This window comes from Carya illinoinensis, chromosome 13, assembly GCF_018687715.1.
Source record: "Carya illinoinensis cultivar Pawnee chromosome 13, C.illinoinensisPawnee_v1, whole genome shotgun sequence".
In the NCBI taxonomy this organism is placed as follows: Eukaryota; Viridiplantae; Streptophyta; class Magnoliopsida; order Fagales; family Juglandaceae; genus Carya; species Carya illinoinensis.
In genome coordinates this window covers 30,056,085-30,080,332 of record NC_056764.1, presented here as the reverse complement: position 1 = coordinate 30,080,332, position 24,248 = coordinate 30,056,085, and the positions used below count along the sequence as shown (strand labels likewise).

The 24,248-nt window shown below is 36.4% G+C and overlaps 1 protein-coding gene across 1 annotated transcript; it reads right to left on the bottom strand.

The window, feature by feature from the left end:
* Positions 1-10,209: 10,209 nt before the first annotated feature.
* On the bottom strand, positions 10,210-23,978 carry LOC122290765 (DDT domain-containing protein PTM). The gene is made up of 11 exons (XM_043098397.1): positions 22,078-23,978; positions 21,368-21,982; positions 19,554-20,715; positions 18,317-18,605; positions 18,074-18,198; positions 16,636-17,093; positions 14,899-14,927; positions 13,293-13,901; positions 12,885-13,096; positions 11,483-11,816; positions 10,210-10,787 (listed from the first exon to the last, which is right to left on the bottom strand). The coding sequence occupies exons 1-10, from the start codon at positions 23,772-23,774 to the stop codon at positions 11,802-11,804; spliced, it is 5,211 nt and encodes a 1,736-aa protein (XP_042954331.1). The 5' UTR covers positions 23,775-23,978; the 3' UTR covers positions 10,210-10,787; positions 11,483-11,801.
* Between the last annotated feature and the right edge of the window lie 270 nt (positions 23,979-24,248).

The following is a 24,248-nucleotide window of genomic DNA, read 5'->3' as shown; positions in this document are numbered from 1 at the left end:
AAGCAGAAACATTACCAGCGGTCATTTCATCAAAACTGGATGAAATTCAGGAGAGCAAATTGATTGGTGTTCTCATTGAACACAAAGAGGCAATATGATGGACCATAGCTGATATCAAAGGTATCAGTCCTTTGATTTGTACCCACAGGATTTATCTAGAGGACAATTCTAAACCCTCTACAGAATTGCAACGTAGACTGAACCCCAAAATGAAAGAGGTTGTCAGAGCAGAGGTGTTAAAACTTCTGGATGTAGGGATCATTTACCCTATTTCTGACAGCAAATGGGTTAGTCCCACGCAGGTGGTACCCAAGAAATCTGGTGTCACTGTAGTGAAGAATGCTGATAATGAATTGATCCCAACTAGAGTTACTACTGGTTGGCGTGTGTGCATTGACTATAGAAAACTGAATTCTATCACTAGAAAGGATCATTTTCCCCTACCATTCATGGATCAAATCATTGAACGTGTAGCGGGCCATAAATTCTATTGCTTCCTAGATGGTTATTATGGATATAACCAAATTGAGATTGCTCTTGAAGATCAAGAAAAGACCACTTTTACATGTCCATTTGGTACCTTTGCATATCGAAGGATGCCATTCGGACTCTGTAATGCTCCTGCTACATTTCAACGATGCATGATGAGTATATTCAGTGACATGGTAGAGCGTTTCGTTGAAATATTCATGGATGATTTTTCTATTTTTGGTGACTCATTTGATGAATGTTTAACTCATTTGGAAAAAGTGCTGATTAGATGCAAAGAAAAGAATTTGATTTTAAACTGGGAGAAGTGTCATTTTATGGTCACTAAAGGGATTGTTCTTGGTCACATTGTTTCTTCTCAAGGTTTTGAAGTGGACAAGGCCAAAATTGAATTAATTTCTAAATTGCCCATCCCAAAGAACATTAGGGATATCAGATCTTTTCTAGGTCATGCAGGTTTTTACAGGAGGTTCATCAAAGGCTTCAGCACAATTTCTAGACCTTTGTGCAATTTATTGTCAAATGAAAATTCTTTTGTGTGGACTGATGATTGTGAGTTAGCTTTTACAAAACCAAAAGGTATGTTGATCTCAGCCCCAATTATGCGATCACCTGATTGGAATTTACCATTTGAGATTATGTCTGATGCTAATGATTATGCTGTTGGAGCTGTGTTGGGTCAACGTAAGGACAAAAAGCCTTGTGTTATTTATTATGCAAGTAGAACTTTAAACAGTGCTCAAATGAATTATTTAACAACTGAAAAAGAGCTACTTGCAGTAATTTTTGCACTTGACAAATTTCGCTCTTATTTGATTGGATCTCAAATTGTCATCTTTACTGATCATGCTGCGTTAAAGTACCTTTTAGCGAAAAAAGATGCAAAGCCCAGGTTGCTTAGATGGACCTTTTGTTGTAAGAATTTGATCTGATAATCAAAGATAAAAAGGGAGTTGAGAATTTTGTTGCTGATCATCTGTCTAGACTTGTTCTTTCAGATTCCATAGAGACAGTTCCTATTAAAGACACATTTCCAGATGAGTAACTTTTTGGTATATCTCAAGTGCCATGGTATGCTGACATTGCTAATTTTCTTGCTACAGGTGAAATTCCTCACATTTGGACTCAACAAGATAAGAGGAAATTTTTTGTGGAGGTAAGAAAATTCTTTTGGGATGATCCATATCTGTTCAAGTATTGCCCAGATCAGATAATTAGACGATGTGTTCCCAATAACGAATTTCAAAGTGTGATATCTTTTTGTCACTCTGGGGCATGTGGTGGCCATTTTTCTGGAAAGAAAACTGTTTTTAAAATTTTGCAATGTGGTTTCTATTGGCCTACCATTTTCAAGGACACCCATGAATTTTGTAAAACTTGTAAGCGTTGTCAAAAGTTGGGAGGTATTACCCGCCGGAGTATGATGCCATTAAATCCAATTTTGGTTGTTGAAATATTTGATTGTTGGGGCATCGACTTCATGGGACCCTTCCTAGTTTCTTTTGGCAACCTCTACATTTTGGTAGCTGTGGATTATGTGTCCAAATGGATTGAAGCTGTTCCATGCAAAAACAATGATCACAAAGTGGTACTGAAATTTTTGAAAGAAAATATTTTATCAAGGTTTGGAACACCTCGAGCCATTATCAGTGATGGGGGTAAACATTTTTGTAATAAGCCTTTCGAGACCTTAATGCGAAAATATGGTATTACTCATAAGGTTGCTACCCCTTATCATCCACAAACAAGTGGCCAAGTTGAGGTATCTAATCGGGAGATCAAAATTTTTAAAAAAGACGGTTAACCCAAGCCGCAAAGATTGGTCTTTACGACTAACCGACGCACTTTGGGCATACCGTACTGCTTTTAAAACCCCGATTGGTATGTCCCCATATCGACTCATTTTTGGAAAGGCATGTCACTTACCTGTGGAATTGGAACACAAAGCTTATTGGGCAATCAAGCGATTTAATTTTGATGTGGATAAAACTTGCTCTCTTCGTAAGTTTCAGCTTAATGAGTTAGAGGAAATCAGGAATGAAGCTTACGAAAATTCTCGCATTGCCAAGGAGAGAATGAAAATTTTTCATGACAAAAATATTTTTTGAAAATCTTTTAAGCCTTCCCAAAAAGTTTTGTTGTATAATTCAAGGCTTCATTTGTTTCCTGGCAAGCTTCGATCCCGATGGATCGGCCCCTTTGTTGTAAAAACTGTTTATCCTTTTGGGGCTGTTGAAATACAAAATCCAGAGAATGGTAATGTTTTTAAAGTTAATGGACAAAGGTTGAAACCATTTTTGGATGATTTCACTCCAGAGGTTGAGTCCACTACTCTGGAGGATCCTACTTATCAGAATTAATTTCTGATTTCTCATTGTATATACCGTATTTGTTTGTTTTGTTTTTCTTTCTTTTACTTTTTGTGTTTTTTGACAGAAATCCACTCCTTATGTGCGTTCGAATATCTCAGGTGAATTCTTTCCTCTCTGTTTAATCATTTTCGTCTCAATATATGTTCTACAGTGTTTATCTTGCTCCAATTCATACCTGTATAGCATACATCATCGAACATTCAATTACTGAACATTGAGGACAATGTCACATTTAGTTGGGGGGAGGGTTTTCTGTTGAAAATTTATTAGTACCATAAAAAAAATAAAAAATAAATAAAACAAAAAATAAAAAAAATAATAATAATAAAAAAAAAATTGTGAGGTGCATTGAAACATAAACGATTAACACACACTTCTGGCATTTTTGTGAAATTTGAGTATTTTGGTGGAGTAGTTGAGTGTAATTATTTTGTAAAGATTTATTTTCAACCTTAAGCATAGAACATGACTTATGATGCATCATATTTTGTTGAGGAGTGACTTGAAACACCGGGATGCGATATTTACAAAAATGAGAATTAGTTTGATTTATATAGAATGAAGGGCAAGTTTTGAAAGAATATTTTGCACATGCTTACACTTGTAGTGTTCTTCATTAATGTTCATTGATTTAAAACAGGAGAAGTAAACTACAGGACTACCGAGCCTTATATATATATATATATATATATATATATAAAGAAGAAGAAAGAAAGAAGGAAAGAAATTGAAAAAAAAAAAAGTCATGTAATTTTTCCTGAATAAAGGGCTAGAAACAGTTACCCAAAACTTTGGGGGTTGAATGTTCAACCTTTAAACAGACTTGGCGTGAAAACTGCTAGTCCCTTAGGCTTTGAGGTAGTTAGAATCAATAATGATTAATCTTAAGGTTGAAAAATCCTATGATAAATCATGTTTATTAGTGAGGAACACACAGAAGTTTAGCCACACACACATATCTGAGTTCTAAGATATTTGCCCTAATTCTATGTGAACAATTGTTGAAACTTTCCTTGTGGATACAACTCCTGGTGTTGAGTAGTCACGAATCGATTTTTTGTGAGAATTCAGAATTATGTTTGATTGTTTTTGTTTGAATTTCGAGCTTTATGCAATGTTCACCTCAATTAATTTTTCACTATTTTGCTCAAGGATTAGCAAAAAGCTAGTTGGGGGGTGTGATTGAGCTGAAATATTGCATGTTTTAGCTATTTAAAACTAATGTATTTTAAATTCTTCATGACACTATTATTGGTTTTAGATGGAAAAATAGTTAATAAGCATAAATAAGAGTTGTGATTTTTAATTGATTGATATTATGTTTATACTTAATTTTATAACTATGATTTAATGGGACAATATTTCCTCACATATATAGTCTGTTTTTGATAATTTATTTTTTAGTATTATTTCTTTCTTCTTATTTTCGGTTTAAATAAAATTCAAATGAGATTCGGTTGAAACTTTTGATCAAAAATGCATACTAATTGAAAGGAAGGAAGGACGTACTTAGCAGCTTAAAAAGAAGACACAAAATGAAGAATCAGTGGTTATTTTCTTCCTTTGATTATTCAAGATGCATGTGATCTTCATGGTTGAACGAAACTCACGGAGGCTTGAGAATTTTTGGAGGTGCAACATTAAAGTCTAAAAAGGGAATTGAAACGTGAAGGCATGTGGGCTAAAAAAATAAAAAATAAAAAAAGAAAGAAGGTTGGTGCAGCTAAAGTGGACGGAGAGAATAGATAGGAGAGTGGGTGAGTAGAGAAGTGCCGTGTTTAATTTTTCAATCAAGGGAGACGTGTAGGTGTGTAAAGAAAGAGAGGTGCCGTGATTGAAGGGAAGTGAAGAGGAAAATCGGTGGGTGCAAAAGTTGAAAGAAGAAAGGCAACCGGTGGGTGCAAGATTAGTTAGAGAGAGACGTGTAATGTTAATATGTTGTGCTGAAAGTGTGCAGTCGGTCAGCTGGAATTGAGAGAACATGTGAATGCAAGAAACTGATTGAATGTGAATGGGGTTGTTCGGCTATTTATTTTTGCTATAAAAAGAGGTAAGTTCAGAAGAAAGGGAATCGGTTGGAGAGGTGTAGAGTGAGAGGGTTACGTGGGGGATAGAGAGGGGTTGAGGTGTGTTGGTCATGAGTAGAGAGAGAGATTTGAGGTGAGAAGAGAAAGGGGAGCAATCGGTGTAGGGGTTGAGGTGTAATGTACAGGTTGGAATTGTGAGAAGAGAGGGGTACGTGGAGAGATATTGAGAGAATTAGAGTTGGATGTGAGTGAAAGAAGCCAGTCGGTGCATGATTAGAGTAGAAAGGAAAAAGTCGGTGGGATTAGAATCTGGAAGTATAGGTGTTCTGATTTCATTGGATTTATTCTTTTGGATGTGAGAGAAGCAGCCGGTCAGTGCATGATTAAATGGGGTTGAGTGAGGTGTTGGTCATTTGGTTGGTAGTGAACGGGTGAGAGGAGTGGTGTTTAGTTCTAGCAGAAGTAAGAGTCGATTGATTAAAGATAAAGTAAGGTGTCATGTGATATTTGGCTGAATAGAAACGGAGACATTGACATGGGAAGTAAACGTGTGAGTGAAAGAAATTCTGGAAAGTAAAGCTGAGGGAGTGTCGGCAGGAAACGTGAAGACGTGGGAGACGCTGGTAGAAAGAAGGGATAGTCTATGCTTGAGTTTTCTGACTCTATGCTGGACGGTAGAGATAAAGAGGGTGAAAAAAAAAAGTGAAAGAAGGCAGCCGGCTGGAGTAATCTAATTGGATGGGATTTATTTTGGTGGAGAAAGGAACATGATGAGATTGGTGCTTGAGTGTAACGTGGAGTTGAAGTGGTTGGAGTTTTATTTTTTTTTTTGCTTCTTCATGTTTTTCGTTTGGCATCGGGCTGCAGCTTCTTCTTGATGAATATCTTATAGTTTCAATTTCTGTTTTATGCATTTTAGTAACGTCGTGAGCTTTATTCTTTTGACGTTGACTAGATTCCAAATTTTGTTGTTTCTAAATTGTTGCCTAGTATTTCTTGTATTTCATTTTAGTTTTCTAATGAATAATCTTTATATGGTTTCTATAGCACTTATAATAAACATGATTTGCTAAATTTCTATACTAAGGTTAGAGGTGAAGTTTAATGATTTAAATATTGTTTTCAGATCCACATAAAATTTATTCTGAGAGCTTGATCGATTGAAGGATTTTATTATTGGATATTTTGATTATCTATATACTCGTCTTGATTCATTGTGATTTCCGAATACAGTGAATGCTTGAGGAATCCCTGTGGTATTCAAATAGATTTGTAAATGTTTTAATCATCAATCGTTCACGCTCAATCATAAGCAATTATTTTTCTTGATCTTAAATGCTAAATCTTCCAATTAAAGGGAACCATTATTCTAGTTTAATTGAAGTAAATCGATCGAAAACAATATCATAAATTATTAGACGGATCCTCGAAACCTTAGTTTTTCTCCATATCAATTCATTTTATCATTTTAGTTTGATTCAGATATTTTATCAATCTTCATTTGATTTCACGTTTCTTTTAGTAATTTTGTTTCATTGTCTGAATTTGTTTCCTTTATCACAAAAGTCAATCCCTGTGGATTCGATCCTGTAAGATACTACAACACCTGTATACTTGCAGGTAAAACTGCATTAAATTTTTGGTTCATTAATTTGAGTCAAAGTTTAGGCGCAACAATTCACAAGGTAATTTAAGAAAAAACTAAAAATAAGCAGGAAATATGCTATATAAACCTCATAATTAATCCTCATAATTAATTAGGCATAGCCCAAGTACAGAAAAGAAAGACACCTAATTAGATGTTCAAGAGCTGGAAAAAACTGCATGAAAAGCTCATTAAAAGTAATTCCATTCAACAGTAAAAAGGCCACTTGTAAATGAGAGAAGCAAGCAAACGAATCTCCAAGGTAGGTAGGATTTTTGGCAAGTAAAACAGGTTCTATTTCAAAGGATGATGGTTATTATCGTAGCCCAAATCACATGAAACAATATATTTAAATGTTGTTGGAGCAACTCGCATTATATCCTTGTCTGAATGATTAAACTTACACAAATTTTTAATGGTTAATCTGCTGCTAATTTACAACCTTTATCTGGGTCAAATCCGTCCGCAGGTACACCTGCAGCTGGCAGCTACCACTGTGGTCAACAATGTGTCAAGTAACACTAAAGGCTTAGACTTTCTTAATCTTACTAGTTTGAGAAAGAGATATTTGTGCCTAACTTACTTAGATTCAACAAACTGTAAAAATATTTAAACTTTTCATCACACACTCTCCAACTCTTATCCAAGAAGGTTAATTGAGTTATTCTTTCACTGTCCAAACTTTCTTCCAAACCAAAATACAAATAAATGGAAACTAAATAGCAAATCGACAAGTTGCCCTAAGTCTCAATCTTGGCAGCATGTTGCCTACTATTATATTGGTTATGATAGATTTTATTACTGCATTCATTTAACTGCCGTTTTTGAGTAACTATCCAATCTAAATTCCTTGTCGCTGTAACTTGTTAAAAAAGGCCAACAAATTGGGTATTGCAACCACGAAATAGCCACACGGATATATAGTACCTAATGCAATGTTTTTTTTTGCCTAAATTTGTTTTTTGGTGCATGCTTATAGTCTCGTTGATTTTAAGGAAAACATACGGGAGGTTGGCTTTTTGTTATTACGTCTAAAGGACAACTAAACTTCAATGTTCTAAACAAATTGGGATTAGTGATCAAAGGAAAAAAAGGAGATCAAAACATGACTCAACAAAAGTGGGGTACCTATTGTGAAGGAGGAAAGTCATGTAGCTGTTCTTGGGGATGCTTTATCTGGTGAGAAAATAGATATTTAAGTTGAGAATGAGAGTCATCGAACTGCAACTGTTGAGAAAAGAAAACTTGATGGTAAGAATTGGATCCTGATGGTCTTTTTTAAAACATATTATAATTTTTTCTTTAATCAGTTATTGCATTTCTTTACTTCCAATTCTTTGTTTTGCTTTGAACCTTTATTTAGTCTTGTGGAGAGTTTCCTTTTATTACACTCCTTTGTGCCTTTGCATATGAAATGTTTCTCTGATGTATTTATTACACCAGAGTTACTTATAAAAATAAAAAATATTTATTTACACCAGAGATGTAAATAACATTACTCTTAACTAATTCAGGTTATATCAAAAGCACATAATGTTCTTTATGGGCAGTAACAAGAAAATCAACTAAGAAACATGATTAAGGTGGTTCAAAATAACAACTTGAACTCCCCAATTAAGAAGATTTACATGAAACAAAATTGCTCGAATCAACTACACCTTAATAAGCATAATTAGCAACATATGATTACAAGTGAACGGGAAAGAATCGTATTCTATATTAAGTATAACAATAAAAAAGACAAAGGATTTATCATACAATAATTAAATTGGGTCACACCTAACAATGTAAAGTCACTTTGTTTATATAATTAACATTTGTTTTTTCAAGGACACAGGGAGTGTAAGGGATATCTAATTAACATCTAACATTTACCAATCTCATGCATCTACAGTCACAAAAGTAGCATCATGATTATCACAATCAAATTCATTTGGTAAACCCAACTGATCCATACTGGCATTCACATCTCAGAAAAATAAAATCACAAACTACAAGTTAAACAAGACCTACAAAAGCATACAACTAAGTACATACATCACCTAGAATCTCTAAACCAGTAAGGTTCAAATGAGCCTCAAGAATTCGAGTTGAAGGCCATGTCTAAAATAGATCACAACATTTATAGAAGGAAATATATCGAAAAGGCACACATTATTAACCAAAATATCATAGTTAAAAGCCACGCAACTAACTATGATTTACCTTCAAACAACAAGGGAATCACCAAAACCCTATAAACATGAAACAAACCCTAAAACAATTAGAAGCATATACTCATATAATTTTGCATTCATCACTTAAACACCAAAACATCCAGCTGTCCGAGAGACCCAAATATTTAGATCCAACAAATATAAAATTAAAAAACATACTAAAGGTAATAACAGAAGCTTGACAGTCCCAGAAAAATGTTTCCTTGATATATTGAATTAATCGATGGTTGAGGAGGGACTTACGGTCCTAGTCCAGGTGGAGCTTGGTGATTACCACCTCTGATGGATTGATGTCGACGTTGATAGAGGGCCCGATTCACTTCTTGGGGGTGTTTCGCTCAATATGTATGACCCACTTGCGGTGATAGACCTGGACCACCTTGCCACTGCCACCCTTGTACTGCAATGATGAACCCAGAGGACTTTCCTTACACAATGCCGAAATAATGGAGACACACGGTGCCGGAGTGCTAGAGCCACACCATTCCAGAATATTTTTCAATTGTGGTGCAAGCAGAGATTTGGATTCAGGGTGGCGAAAGAAAACAACCGCATGGGGGGGGGGGGGGGAGAGAGAGAGAACGCGGGGGAATGCAAAAATGAAGAATGCAAGGTGGCGGGGGAATTAAAAGCTACCTTTTGAACAAAGCGCACACATTTTCACTAAAAAAAATAATAAAATAAAATAAAATGTCACGTAGGTAAAATTGGAAGGTTGCATAAACAGTAGATATCTCTAGAGAATAACTCCTTTTAGGTTTAGAGAAATACTTTTTGCAGTCGGGAAATGTAGTTGGCGTGCAGTCATGGAGAAAAAAGTGAATTAATACGGGACTTACATGAAAAAAAAAAATTATTTTTATAACTTTTTTTTATTCATGTAGGTCCCTCTGAATATAAAATAATTTTTTTATAATTTTTTTTTATTCATTCCGTACAGTCGACTACACGCCGACTGTATTTCTTGACTGTATCTAATAAAGCCTTTAGGTTTATAATAGCATTGGTATCCGTGTATGCAGCTCGTACAAATTTGTACTTTTCAAAGCAGGTGTCTACAAATTGGGTGATAGTTTGAGTTATTTTCTACAAAATTAAGAGTAATTGTTCTCGTTCCTCTTTCAAAGGATTTTTTAAAAAAGGGAAGACTGGGATTTATTAGGATCATATAGTAGACAGCCATAATATGATAGATAACCTTTTAGAATTGGATTTTTTTTTTTTAAATAAAGCTTTTATTTATTTATTTCCTGCAATGCAATCCCATGGCATACGTTTGAAAAGCATCTTATGATTCAAATTCCGAATGAAGAATAATAAAAGTTATCAAAGCAAGGATTTCAATATGTAATTTTAATTTCTCAGGATTAAGGGGCATGAAAGGGTCAACGAAAAAGATATATGCATATAATTCACAAAATTTATGATTATTTATTTTATTAAGGTGGCAACTCATTCCATCCAAAAGAAAATATTTGTCTATACCATTGAGAAAAGGATTATAATCGAAGGGTTTATACTGTACATGTGTTAAAAATAAAAATAAATTGAAGGATGAATTCTAAGCTACATCATACATCATTCTGGCTCCTCACAACTCTCTCTCTCTCTCTCTCTCTCTCTCTCTCTCATACATACTGACTGTATAATTGCAATTCTGGTCGACAATCAGATTATAAAACATAAATGCATTTTCCTTTTTTTTTTTCCTTGTTTATTTTGTTAAAGGCACCAATTACCACCTTGACAAGTTTCATTCTTTTGTGAATAATTACTAATCTTGCAAGAATTTCAAGTCTATTTGTTGTCTTACTCTTGCCTTAAATTGCATCAATTGTCAGTCATGTGAACTAAACCTAAGTCAAGTCACTCCCAAAGTCCGCATGTTACCACAACCCAACCCACCTGATAAAAGAATGCAAAAAGGGTTATAGGATTGGATTGGATTTAGCACTGATGGACAATCACCATCTCGAGAATACCCGGCATCTTCCCATAAATATGCAGAGATTGCAGTCTTCTGAAGCTCAATGAAAACCTGTAACAAGTCATAGATACGTGAATCCCATATAGAGTTTTTGGAAAAAAGGAAAATCAAATAGATTTTTGGGTCCACAGAAAAATAGGTTGACGCCAAAAGGATTAAAATAGAAGGCTCAAACATTCCTATCACTTACAAATTATGACAACAGATCAAACATTTACATATATTTCCAGGAGCATCAAGGAATTCTGGAAGACCATTATCTGGCCAACCGTGACATCATAAGTCAAAAGTCTATATTTTTTTTTATAAGTGCTGGTGGTGTTGCGAGAACTGAACTTGCGACCTCTCGCAGTCAAAAGTCTATATTACCGAGTAGAAGTCCTGTGGAACTAAACAAAAACCCCACACGCACGCAGAGCATGACACTACAATTTACAGTCGATAGCTACAATTAACCCATGTGTTTTCTAAGTTTGTATATATCACGCTCCATGGGACTTGATACCATGATTTGATCCACCACTTTGGGGGTGGGTATGCACAAAATGTTTTTATGACAAATTTTGCAGTAAAAATAATGTAGATAGTACACATGGCATAACTAGACATCATGGGATCAAACAAAAACAGTTCTCAAACTTTTTCTTCGCCCCTTTTCAGTGAATAAATGGATGGGGACAAAAACTCTCAGGCATCAAAACAAACTTGTGATATATATTTTAAGGTTTCGTGTGAAAATTAATAACCTTTTCAAGGTATGAGCTATGCCTCTCCTTCCTTTCTGGTGAAGTATCATATTCCCTTCTTGGAATCCCTCGATACACTGCTTTGCTGCCACAACCTTCTGTTTGGTTATTCTGGCTTTGCCGACAGTATATTCAATCTTCCTTTTCCTGAATAGAAGAGTTCTTAGTCGAAGATCTCTGGTTATCCCCAAGTTGAAACTTGTAAACTGACTCATAATTATCCATTCCTTCATTTTTTTCATCGAATGGGTTTCTCAACAAACCAGAGAAGATCAGAATCTGACCGTGCTGAGGTATTCACCCTCAAATCTCAAGACAATTAATTACATACGATCTGCAATGATAGGTAATCAAATTACAAACATTATTATTTTTTTTGATAGGTAATAGAAAGCTTTATTAAGATAAAGATGGGCATAGCCCAGGTACACTGGAGGTAATTCATGAGCATACACCTATTTAAGAACTAGAAACAGAAGCAAGAAAATCATGGAAGCTTAGGCCATTAAAATCAAATTACAAACATTATTTTGCATAAACTAGTCAATTTTCCAATAAAGTGAAAAAAAATAAACCTCCGTACTTCTGATCATATTTATCCCACATCCTAGAAGAGAATTTTAGCCAATTATAAAAAATTACACAATTTCCACTTTTAAATCAAAATGCACTTTCGAAATAAACCCCACAAGTTCTTTTGTCAGCATCAAGCAGAATATATGAAGCGCTCAATACATAAAACTTTTTTTTATCTTTAATGACGTGGAACCTCACTAAAGCAGGGCCCTTGGACCCATCATGAAGACAAAACCCCAGATACGGATATTATGCAATCCAAGATGTTTGAAACTACAACTCAACCCAAGCCAGCCCTTTAACCACTGGGCTGCATCCTAACAGGTACTCAATACATATAACTCAATGAATAAAACATATAAAAACCTAACATCTAAATGCATGTTAAAGACATGACTTCTACTTCCCAAAATCCAGCAAAACACAAAATACCATCTTTTTTTTTTTTTTAATTGGCACTGGGTGTCCCAGAACAAAAAATCCCGACTAATCCCAAGGGTAACACAAATACCAATTAATTAAAAGGTATCAACAAAAGGGAATAGGAATAATTGGTAGATACTTGCCAATGCATGCAGACTATCCACAAACCTAAAGGGGGACCTCATAAACTGGGGCGCTGTTGCAGATGTGGGTGCCAGGAGAGTAGACAGTTACCTTAGGTTTTGTCGATAACAGTGTGTAATGGCCAACAACTAACACCCAAAATAATTATCATTGATCCTCCAGAAAAATGACAACCTATGTAGTGATAGATGATCCTAAAAAGAAAGCATATTAAAAAAAGGTGCAGGAATTGGAGCAAGTGTTTTTTTTTAAAGTATACCTCGCTCAAGGGTGAGACAGCACTAGATTCTTCATCATTACATTCAACCAGAGCATTACCTTGTGCCTCAACCAACTGGGACACATCAGTCTTCACAGTTAGCAAGTGGGGGCAGATAGGAGGGTCCCTTTTGCGACATATGTGGCACCTAAATCCAATAAGTTTATCAATGTTCTCCAGAGTGAGTCCAAAAGCATCTCCATGAAACCACTCTGCATAATAGACCATCCAGTGATGATATACATTATGTAGACACATAACGAACTAAAGGGTATTATTAAAAAGCTAAAAGCAAAAGCAGACGATGCCTCAACATACATCCTTCGCCTAATCATCATCCAAATGTCTAAAAATAAAATTTCAAAATCAGAGTTAACAAAAAAAAAAAAAATGAAGAAAAAGAAGTACCTCCGCAAGTTTCGCATAATATATAACTTAATGTAGATGCACAACCTGCTTCACAACAAAGATGGCATTTGGGCTGATCAAGAATCAAAGACAAATTATCAGAAGGGACAAGAATATTTTTCTCCCTAAAATGCATCACTCGTTCATCATTTGGCTTCCTGGACAACAGAAGACCATTGAGCCAGTAACTCTGGTAAACATGTGTTCTCTTCTTCCTCCAAGAACTACTTCTCTTTGATTTCTTATAGGACTTTCTGGATTTTATCTGCTTTGCTTTCCGGCGTCCTCCACGCTTTTTATTTTGCAGTGTCAAGCATTTAGCTTTCCTAGGTGAACGACGTAGAGGCACAACAACTAGAGCTTTTTTACTGTTTTGAGATCGGATTTGTCCACCCTTTGATGTTTTTTTACGGCATTTTAGTCTCACCGACCTGCAATCTTTGGAGACTTTTTTATTCTTCTGTGACAGTAGTTTTCCTCCTTTTGTGCCAGTTTTCCTTCTTTTTGGATCAATCTTTGCTCGCGTCCCATCATGGCATTGGTGGCATGTATAGGTACATTCAGCAGTGACCCCAGCAGACTTTCTCACATGCCTTTTATGAAAAAATCCTGCAATATGATGATATCCAAGTACCAAACTTAGTGTAAAAAGGAACTACATTACAAACATCAACCTTGAAGCCAAATTAACAATTCTTCACCATACAAGGGCAGAATTTACCCCTTCCTTTCCTTTTCTATTTGGAAAGGGGAGGGGGGATTTCAATAGCAACAATTCAACAGAACTCCAGTTTCAAGAGATATTTTACTCAACTCATCATAACTAACCAAAGCAAATTGGTACATCAGGGGACAGATCAATTTTTTTTTCTTTTTTTTTTTCTTTTTTTTTTTTTTTTTAAGTAGGGGACAGAGCAACTCCCGCCACACTATTAGTAACTTTGAAGGTATAAAAGGGAACTACAAAATGGACACAGCTGTTCTTGTGGCAATTTAAGATAGCCACTGTCGGACTGTTGTTCTTGGCTTATTCCAAGTTATGATACCCAAATGGTATATGTGGTAGCATAATGCTAAGCATGGTCGCATATACATCAATAATTACAGAAAGAAAAAGGGCGATTTCTACTATTGCATTACACACTACATAAGAGACAAGCACAAAAGGTACTCACCAAGCCTTTCTTGAGGTCAGGCTATTATCAAGTATGAATGGAAAAGGGGACAAACCAAAGACTAAATTGGATACATATTGTAAGCGTAACCATCCGATACAGAACAAAGAATATCTAAGCAACATATATTTTTTTATCAGAAAGACAGTATGCATAAACACATCAATAATTTTTTTTTTTGATAAGTAAACACAATCTTATTAATAATAATAGGCATAGCCCAAGTACACAAGATAAACACATCAATAATTTAAATTTCAGTCACATAAGCAGTAAGCATAACAAAAAAGAAAAAAAGAAAAAAAAAAAAGGAAGAATCAAATAAAACTAGAAAAAAAAACTAATATTCACTAAAAATATTTATTTACAGAACAACAAATGAACTAAGCAAAAACAAAAACCATAGACTTTATGAGAAGCTGATAACTTACCTTTGCAGTACAGGCAGCTCAAAGCTTCCCTGCCAATATTAGAAACAGATAATGGATAAATAAAAAAGGAAACAAGAAGAAATGAAATCAGTAAGATCACAAATTAAGATGGAAGAAATGCTTGACAAGATGAATAAAAAATCTTGACAGTAAAATACTGTCCTTTTATTTCCCTATACCACAATACCTGGCACCAGCCAGCCAAATTGCACAATATACTCAAAATTGGAGGACCATGCACTGGCCATTTAACATGAAGGTTGAAAGCGTGATCGATATATGATGCTCAGATAAACTAAGGCGTTAGTATTCAGGCCTTTTGCAACTTTTAGTAGTTCCATAAGTACTCAGAACAGTCTAATGGGAGGCAATTGAGTTCAAGTACAAAAAAAAAGACAGGAAACAAAGTAAAGAATACAGAGAACAAGGAAAGAGGATCTCAGGGATAATAGAATTGCTTAGAAATATATAGAACAAGGCCCTCAAGCTTATGAACACATCTAACATGTTATTGAGGTGATAAAGTCAAACCACTGCACCGCTATAGTATTTTTAGCCCTATTAAGATATCAAAGATTCTAATCATGGGAAGGGCTATTAGCCATGTCAAGGCATCATGTCTAAAAATTCAGCAATAACTAAAACTGTACTCGGACAGAATCATTGGTAAATTAAGATAGTTGTTAACTACCACAGCTTTTCTTTTTCCTTTTGTGTTTTTTTTTTTATTGGTAAATAAAATTTTATTGATCATAAGAAAAAGCCCAAGGACACAGGTTATATACAAGAACAACGCCTAGGAGTGATGTTCTAGTGATACAAGAACCTTTTTTTTGTGTTTTTTAAAGACAAACATTCATTTTCATTTAGTTATACCTGTTTACCCTATCCAAACATTGTGATGGGGTGTCTTGAAGAACCAACTCTAACACTGATGCAATCACACATACTACTAAACAAGAACATAGGCTGTCAAGAAGTTTCATACTTTAATCCTCCAAGGAGATCCAGAATAAGATCCCATGTTTTCTAAACATACATGGTGGCTGGTACCAAGGATTCAAGGTAACATTTTGGAACTAAACCTCTAGATACCATTTGGCTACCCCCCCCCCCTTTCCCCCCCGCCGGGGCGGTCTTCAAGGAACAATAACATCCATTCACTTTTTTTAAAAATACTTTTATCATTAAATACTACTTCTAGATTAATCAGTATCATTCCATCCTTGAAGCACCTAAAGTTTTTGGTTAATTGCAATTTTACTACCATTGAGCTTACGGTTGGCTACAAAGATAAAGGTATGGAAGATTTTTTAGCAAACATTATAAGAACCTCTGACCCACAAATCCCATACCGACCTTACAAGCATGAGAATACCGTTTGTGTCTAATATTTTATATTTTTATTTTTGGGCATTATTTCTCATTAGTTCTTTTTCTATATGATCCTTAAATATGTGCACTCAGAACATATCCATTGACAGATCTTATCAATAATTTAAAATCTAATGAAGGATATTATCTTAGCTCTTTAACTAGAATATTACAGGAAAAAAATTACAATTAATAACAAAAATTATGAATCTATATATTAGAAGATAAGAAAACCATTTCCAAAACAACATACGAATACAGTAGCCTAACATCAAGGATTCCAAAGCAGAACCATTAAGGGTAGAAAAACAAGTTCATGGGTAGAAGAAGATACGTATATGCAATGAAATAAATATATAATACCTGATCAGCACATCTTTATTGCAGTGTCCACACTGATAATACTCGGATCTTTCAGCTTTTGAAAACAGATATGAAAATCCCCTTTTCTGAGGGGATCTCTTTTTCACTCTACAATCAAGAAGTTCTGCAGATTTCATCTCAAAGGATTTTCGGGCAAGTCTTTTCTCCTCAAAATTTTTCAAAAGATGCAAGGGAACATAACATTCTGCCAACCAATATGTCTTCCTTTCACTAGAAGATTTTTCCACCAAGGACCCATGTCTTTTAACAATGTCAGGGATAGCTCTCCTCTTGCCAAAATCAAGAAGATACTTTACCACTTCCCCTTCAGTGCACTTCCTGCGGATAATAACTTTCTTAAACAGTCTGATTGATTTTACAGATTGCTTGTCCAATGCAGGGAGAGAATGCGAGTTTTCAATGTCATCCCACTTAATGTTCGTATCAAGCTCTCTGACCTGTTAACATGACATGAATTAGTGAACTGAAAATTTCAGCAGGCAGCTGATTCATGAACAAATACCAGCTAGATCTAGAAAATTCACTAATCCTGACAGTTACTGTTCTGTACAACGGTTTTATTTGCTCTAAGAGCATGTATGACATAATGTAACCATGCAAATGTACTCTTAATGTGATATGGCCAATTTTCTGTGGCATCTCAGAAAAGGCTACCAAGATTATACTTGATTCATTTTCCCGTTCTTCTAGGATGTGGAGAATTTTCAGGTGGTAAAAGGAATTTAAGTTTGAAAAAATGAGGCTGAAAACTAAAAACTTAGTGAGATGTCAATATTATCATAGCGGTCAATGATTGGGAGGTGGATTCCCTTCATTCTTTGACAAACTTTATTCGACACAATTAAGAATGGATGGGGAGGATAGACTTCAATGTTCCTTCCAAGTAAGGTGTGTTTTATTCGACACAATGTTCCTATCTGTGGAGTCAATTCATACTGTGAGGAGTCAGTGCTTAATGGAACTAAATTTTCAGCATGTTTGAGCTATAGTGGGTAATGCCTCAACAGGTAGTGGATCTGTTGGCATGCTGGTAAACTTTCCTTTCATGGAAGTTTCATTTTATTATTTAGGTGAATTTCATGCATAGTCTCCATGTCCTTGGGTAACAACCCTTAGAGCTTTTCTTTCTTAAGATTAACAAATAGTCATCACATCTCAAATCAAGAAATTTAGTTGCATAAAAGTAAACATTAAGGCAAGAGAAGTCCATAAAGGTCGTCACCCGATTAGACTTATGTATGATCCAATCAATACCTAAACTACAAATTAAGATGTGTAAACCAAAACCCTGATTTTGGATTTAGAGTTAACAGAAGTGCAGAGACAAAAGTATATCAAAGCACAAAACAAATGAGGAAGGCCATTGCAATGCATAAATAGTAGATAATAACAAAATTGGAAATGCTGGGAGATATACCTGGAAAGCAAGCTGCTCTACACTTGATGCTGTCTCAACAGCAGCTCGCCAAGCAACATATCTGCTTCTCTTTGCATATTCTGAATTCTCAGGATATAATATGCCTGGTATCTTCGTACACCCAGCTGCAGAATTTTAAACTTCAAACAAATTCAGAATAATCAACAAATTCAGAATAATCATTCAGTTGACTAAACACTTCTACTCCAACTACATACGAGAAAGAGAAGACAATATGCAAACCTTGTCTGGCAGCCTTGGAAGCCAAGGAGCAAGGCAGAACCTTCCAATTAAACACCCGACGAGAAATCCTACCACCCCTCCACCAGAACGTACTTAATCCACTGGAAGCGTTTGAAGAAGGATTGGACTCAGGTTCTGATGGTCTAACCCTCTTTCGGCTAATCCCATGTTTTGATGATGCGCGTAATGAACTGTTTACGACATGAGAAGCTGAACCCACAGTAATAACAGAATCCACGTGCCTTGACCACTCAGTTGAGAGAGCAAGAGGATGCAAGTTTGATTCCAACTGCAGACATCCCATACCATAAATTACCCCAATAGTATTAAAGAATGAAATCAAGATAGCTAATTATAAGAAAACCCTAGGGGTTGGCTCAAGTGGTAAAGGCCTTGGTTTTGGTGGTGTGCTCCCTCTAGGTCTAAGGTTTAAATACTCTTGGGTGCAAACAATTTCTAGGGGCTATCGGACTGGAGGTTTTTTCCCTTGATTTAACCGAGGTGTACTTGCAAGTAACTCCAATGCACCCCCGGGAGTAGTCGGGACTTTGTTTTCAGACACCCAATGTCAATCAAAAAAAAATAAAAAAAATCCTCCAGTCCGATGGCCCCTAGAGATTGTTTGCACCCAAGGAGATTTAACCTTAGACCTGGGGGGGAGCATATCCCCAAGCCCAAGGCCTTTACCAGCCAACCCCTAGAAGTTGGACAGCTAATTATAAGAAGTCAAAAGATAAACTAAGGGCACAATTTCAGCCACTTCAAACCAAGAAGTGAGTAACCCAAACCAAGTAACAAAGAAGGAGAGCCTAGATTACCAATTGGTGAAATATGGAATGTTGAAAACTAAAACCTAGGGATTTAGCCCTACAGTACGTTGGTTCAGATCACACCGACACGTTATGACACCAACCTAAGAAAGCAGCAGAAATACACCTTTCGCTTAAAAAACAACTCAATCAACCCTTCTCCCTTGCCACCCGAGCCAAGGACTAAAGACACAATAGAAAATCTGTTATCATCTCAAATTTTAATATATTAAGAACCACATTAATATGTCCCCACTCCCCCCAAAAACACCCCACCGCAACAACAAAAGACCCTTCCAATTCTCAAAGAAAACAGTGGCCCCAGTGGAAAGAAATGCACACAAGCAAATTTATACCGCAAATATTAACAGCCATAACTCCAAAGTTTTAACTGTTAAAAATGGAGAAGAAATGGAAAAGATACTCACTGCAAGCAATAAAGTTTTAATAGACACAAGATCGGATGCCTTAAGAATACTTTTATGCCAGTACTTGATATGATTTTGATTCAGCCATGGACCCAACAAAAGCCCATGCAGACGATCTTCAATGGAGAGAACATGGCATATGACATCTACAAGATGGCCTTTCCTGTTCTTTTTTGATTGAAGACCAAAGACATCATTTTTAGAACCTTCCTGAACAGGCCCCAAACACGTGTTAAACAAGCAATCTCTTTCATCAGTTGGATATTTACACGAAAAGCACCATCCACACTTCTCCTTCCTTGCATTTACGTTTTGGTTCTTAATATTTGGCCAACAAAACTTGGTAGATTTTTTCAAAATTGCCTTCATTTGTGTTGAGATTATATCCTCCTCTGATAGTAGGGAGTTTTCATCAATTTTGTCTAATGATTTACGCATCAACTCCTCTGCAACTAATGAGGCAGTTTGCGCAAAACCGTAATAGTTTGTGTAGCCAATCCCGCAATTTGTGTGTAATGTGTCACCTTTTCTAGTGGTTATAGCAGATGAGTACTGCCGAGGACCAGTAGATTCCAAATTACTTTCTCGTCTAACATCTATGCTGGTAGACGCCAACGAACTGTCTCCAAAACGTGAGCGCTTACCTTGCATTTGAGACCGATGTAAGAATTCAGCAGATCTATTGGAATCACGGGTCCCATGATTTTGATAATTTTGAATGTCTACACAAGTTTGTGTAGCTCCAACTGATCCTTCTAAAGTTATATATGGACTTTCTGAAGCATTCATGGAACCTAAGACGTTCACAGACTTGGAAAACTTAGAGCCAAGATGATCAGAGCATCCACTAGTAGGATTTTCTTCCACTTTCATGTTGTCAGTTTCCTTCTTAATAGTATTACCGTCTGAAGATGTCAGTGGTGCCAAGGGCATTAAAATAGCCAAGCTTTGCCTCTTTGTAAGAATGTCTGAGCATAGAGAATGATTCCTTGAGTCAAAATTACTAGCTCCTTTTAAGTTCAAAGGGATATCCCAGTGCTTGTATAAAGCCATTAATATGCCACTGTAGAAAATGTCTGAAGTCTTTAGCACTTCAATAACAACACTCAAATCATTTCTGTGGTAGTAACTAAATGCAGATTCAGTGTCACGTGACTCTGACCTGCGAATTGAAAATCCAGACATATATGAGGGAAGAACATAACCAAATGATCAGAAGTGTGGAAGAAAATTGCTCAGCATGAAATATACATTCTTTTTTTCAATGGTAATCAAGAATTTTATTCGTAAGAAAAGGAGGCATAGCCCAGCATGAATTATACATTTAATAATCAGGAGGAGCATAAGAAGATGCACAGCATTAGGGCTATGCTTAACAAAGGATGAAACAAAGTATTATTGCTTAAAAGAACTCCAATCAAAGACCAAGGCAATCAGTTCATTTAAATTGTAAAACTAAATCAGGCAGCCACGCTACTGTTTAAATCCAAACAATAAAACAAGGACAAAAGAACTAACAACCCGCAATATCATGGCCTTTAAGAACAATTAAAGATCCAACAGCTGATAAGAGATAGACTGATTAACCTTGTACACATGAATCTTGCAATTCTGAGGTGTATGCAAAGAATGACATAAACCATCCTTAGTAATTGTGGAGGTTCCTAAAATTAAATATTAGCTTTTTATGGGAAGGATTTGATTGCAGATGATTAGGGAACACAGTGCCAAGGAAATTTATCATATAAATAAGAATGGCTATTAGTAACACTTGTGTACGGATAGCAGTCATATTCAAATAATAACCAACTTACACCAACAAGTAACCGCAGCTGCTAAAAAACAGCCGTCCATGAGGGTCAATTCCCAGTAACTCTGCCCCACGGGGTGACTTCTGGTGTTTCATCCAAGGCTTACATCTGTCAATTGCACATTCGGGGCAGTACCAGTCACCCTCTGGCAAAAGATCACTACTAATTCCTACACACTTTGAATGGTAAGCAGCAGGACAACCGTCACAGCATATTAAGTTTCCATCCATTTTACAAAGGCAGCAATCATCACTATTCCAGTCAGTGGTGTCCTCAACAATCTCTTCTGTCAAGCAAGAGCCCACAGAAACATCTGCTGTAACTCTCCTTTTCTTGTAAACATCAAGGTTCATACTCCGATCGAAAACCATGTCAGGCTCAGCTATCAACGATCTTCTACTAAGCTCGGACCTTATAGCTTCCACTTCAATCATATCATCAGACAGACACCGAAGTACCTCGACCTTCACAGAAGCAGGTTGTTTGTAGTAGTCAGTTCTGAATAGTTTTAAGCGACTGATATCAAATCCAGGTTTCAATTCTGAACCATGGATCAGTAGGTACTCGGCCATAAAAATGGGCCACGTAATTAAGTCTAACAAATCCCAATTAAGACTCCTACACCAAATGTTGATAGAGAGAATGTTAAGAACGAATATAACGAACCAAATTACTTTAGAAAAAAATAGCAAGAGGAAGAGAGATAAGGATACCTTAAGCAATCAGAAGCAGATTCAGAACCTTCATTCGAAAGGTACTCCAAATGCTTCCTCAGAGTTTGCAAAATAGAAAGATGAATGCAATCAAACAATGTACTAGGAGACTTGCACTTCAGTGCTGTTACAAAGTCCTCCAACTCAAAGGGACTCAGGAATAATAAAGTACTAAAGGATCTTAAACATGCATAGACAGAAAAAAGGTCAAGAACAGGAATGTCGTCTAAATTCAAATTTTGTGAAGAAGGGGGTAATTGCGGCTTTGGAGGAAGTACACTGGTATTTTCAGATGCTTCACAACCTGAAATTGCCGCCATTTCCTCTGTTACAACACTAACGGCAGGGGATGATGATAATGGATCTTGGAAAGAATATGCAACACGATTCTGAGCAGACCCTCTGCGAGAACTTCTCCTCAAAACTGTCTCTGTGATCGATTTCAAATTATCTGCTTGTCTCCTCCTCTTTCTTCGGCTACTTCCTTGTGTACATGGACTTCCTAAGCCGCCTTGGTCCCCATGAACAACTGTAGCACCAGCCTCAGAAAGACCATCCTCCAACTGAACTTCCATAGAACCACGATCCTTGATGCAGCTATCATCCAAAAAACCAAGAGAACGATGAGCTTTCAGATCTTGACTACAAACACCAATTTCCTTCTCAAGTCCTTCAGCCAACACTAAAGATACATCTCCGACTGTAGCCTCAAGTGACCCACTAACATCTTCTTGCTTCGAATTACTATCATTAATGTCTGAATTAAGTTTCTCCAAAGACCCCTTTGCGACACCATCTTCCTCACACTTTTCTTCAACGTCTCCAGCAATCTCTTTCTTTTGGGTTTCTTCAATCCTAGAAGAATTGCTAACCCTAAATTCTACTCCATCATCACCATCCGGATCCTTAATATCCTCGCAAACCTCCAAATTCAAATCAAAATCACAATTCTTCTTCTGGTTTCCCGAAACTGAATAACCCAAATTAGCCTCAGTCAAGTTCTCATCAAAATCACCACTTACGTCTAAATTCAAATCAATACAATCCCTTTTCCTCGGAGATTCCTCAGATTTTACACGTGTATCACATCCATCCTTCAAGTACACCTCCTGCTCATTCACATTAAGCCCAGCATTCAAATCAAACCCGTCTTTCAAATTATCCTTTCCATTAACATTTCCACTAACGGAAACACTCTCTTTCAAATCCACCCCAAACCCACTTGCGTTTTCTAGGCTTTGTTCAATATTAATATTCAAATTCAGATTAACCTCCACATTTTCTCTCAAATTCCCTCCAAACCTATGTCCCATTTCTAAAATCCTTACAAACCCATCATTTAAATTACCGTTTCCATGTAAATTGCCACAGGTCCCCACAGTTTCCCTCAAATCTTCTTCAGGAGTATTTAGTAAATTACCTGAACTGCTTCGAACTTCGCACATCCGCTCGATACGGCGGCGCTTCTTGGTCTTACGGCCAAGCCGCGGTTTTTCGTGAGGCAATTCAGAGGCGGCGGAGGCTTCTTCTCTGCCCTCGAAGAGAGAAGCCACTTCGGCAAACTCCAGCTCCTCGGAACCGCCGTTCTCATATACGATCTCGAAGAGCCCAGACGAGGCGTCGTAGGATCTCACGGTCCCCGAGAATACCCCGAAGCCCTTGAACTCTTTCTTCACGGACCTTCCCAGGAACTCCATTCGGAGCAGCCCTTGCGTGATCTGTGGGAAGGGAAAAAAAACAATAGAAGATATATCAGGGTTGTGGTGTTTCTCGCAAGAATTGCCTTTTAGGCAAAGTGGCTCTCTCGCTCTGGAAATGCTTTTCACGCGCAGAGAGAGAGAGAGAGAGATGGGCAGGTCAGCACTTTGACTTTTCTATATGGGCAAGTACAAGTGGGTGAAACGAACCAATCGTGCAATGGGGGATGGGGGGGAGTAGGGATCACCATCCTTACAAATTCCTTTGTTCTAAACCGTGATAAATACTTCAATGAACTCTCGTATCTACGAATGATTTATTATTTTTATTTTATTTAAATACATATATTTAGAATAATAAAAATGATAAATCATTACACACTATACATCATTTATATGACATAATTTAATTTATAAAATTTAAATTTTGAGATTAATAGTTCATTGCATTTCTTATTGTTAAATAAAAAAATG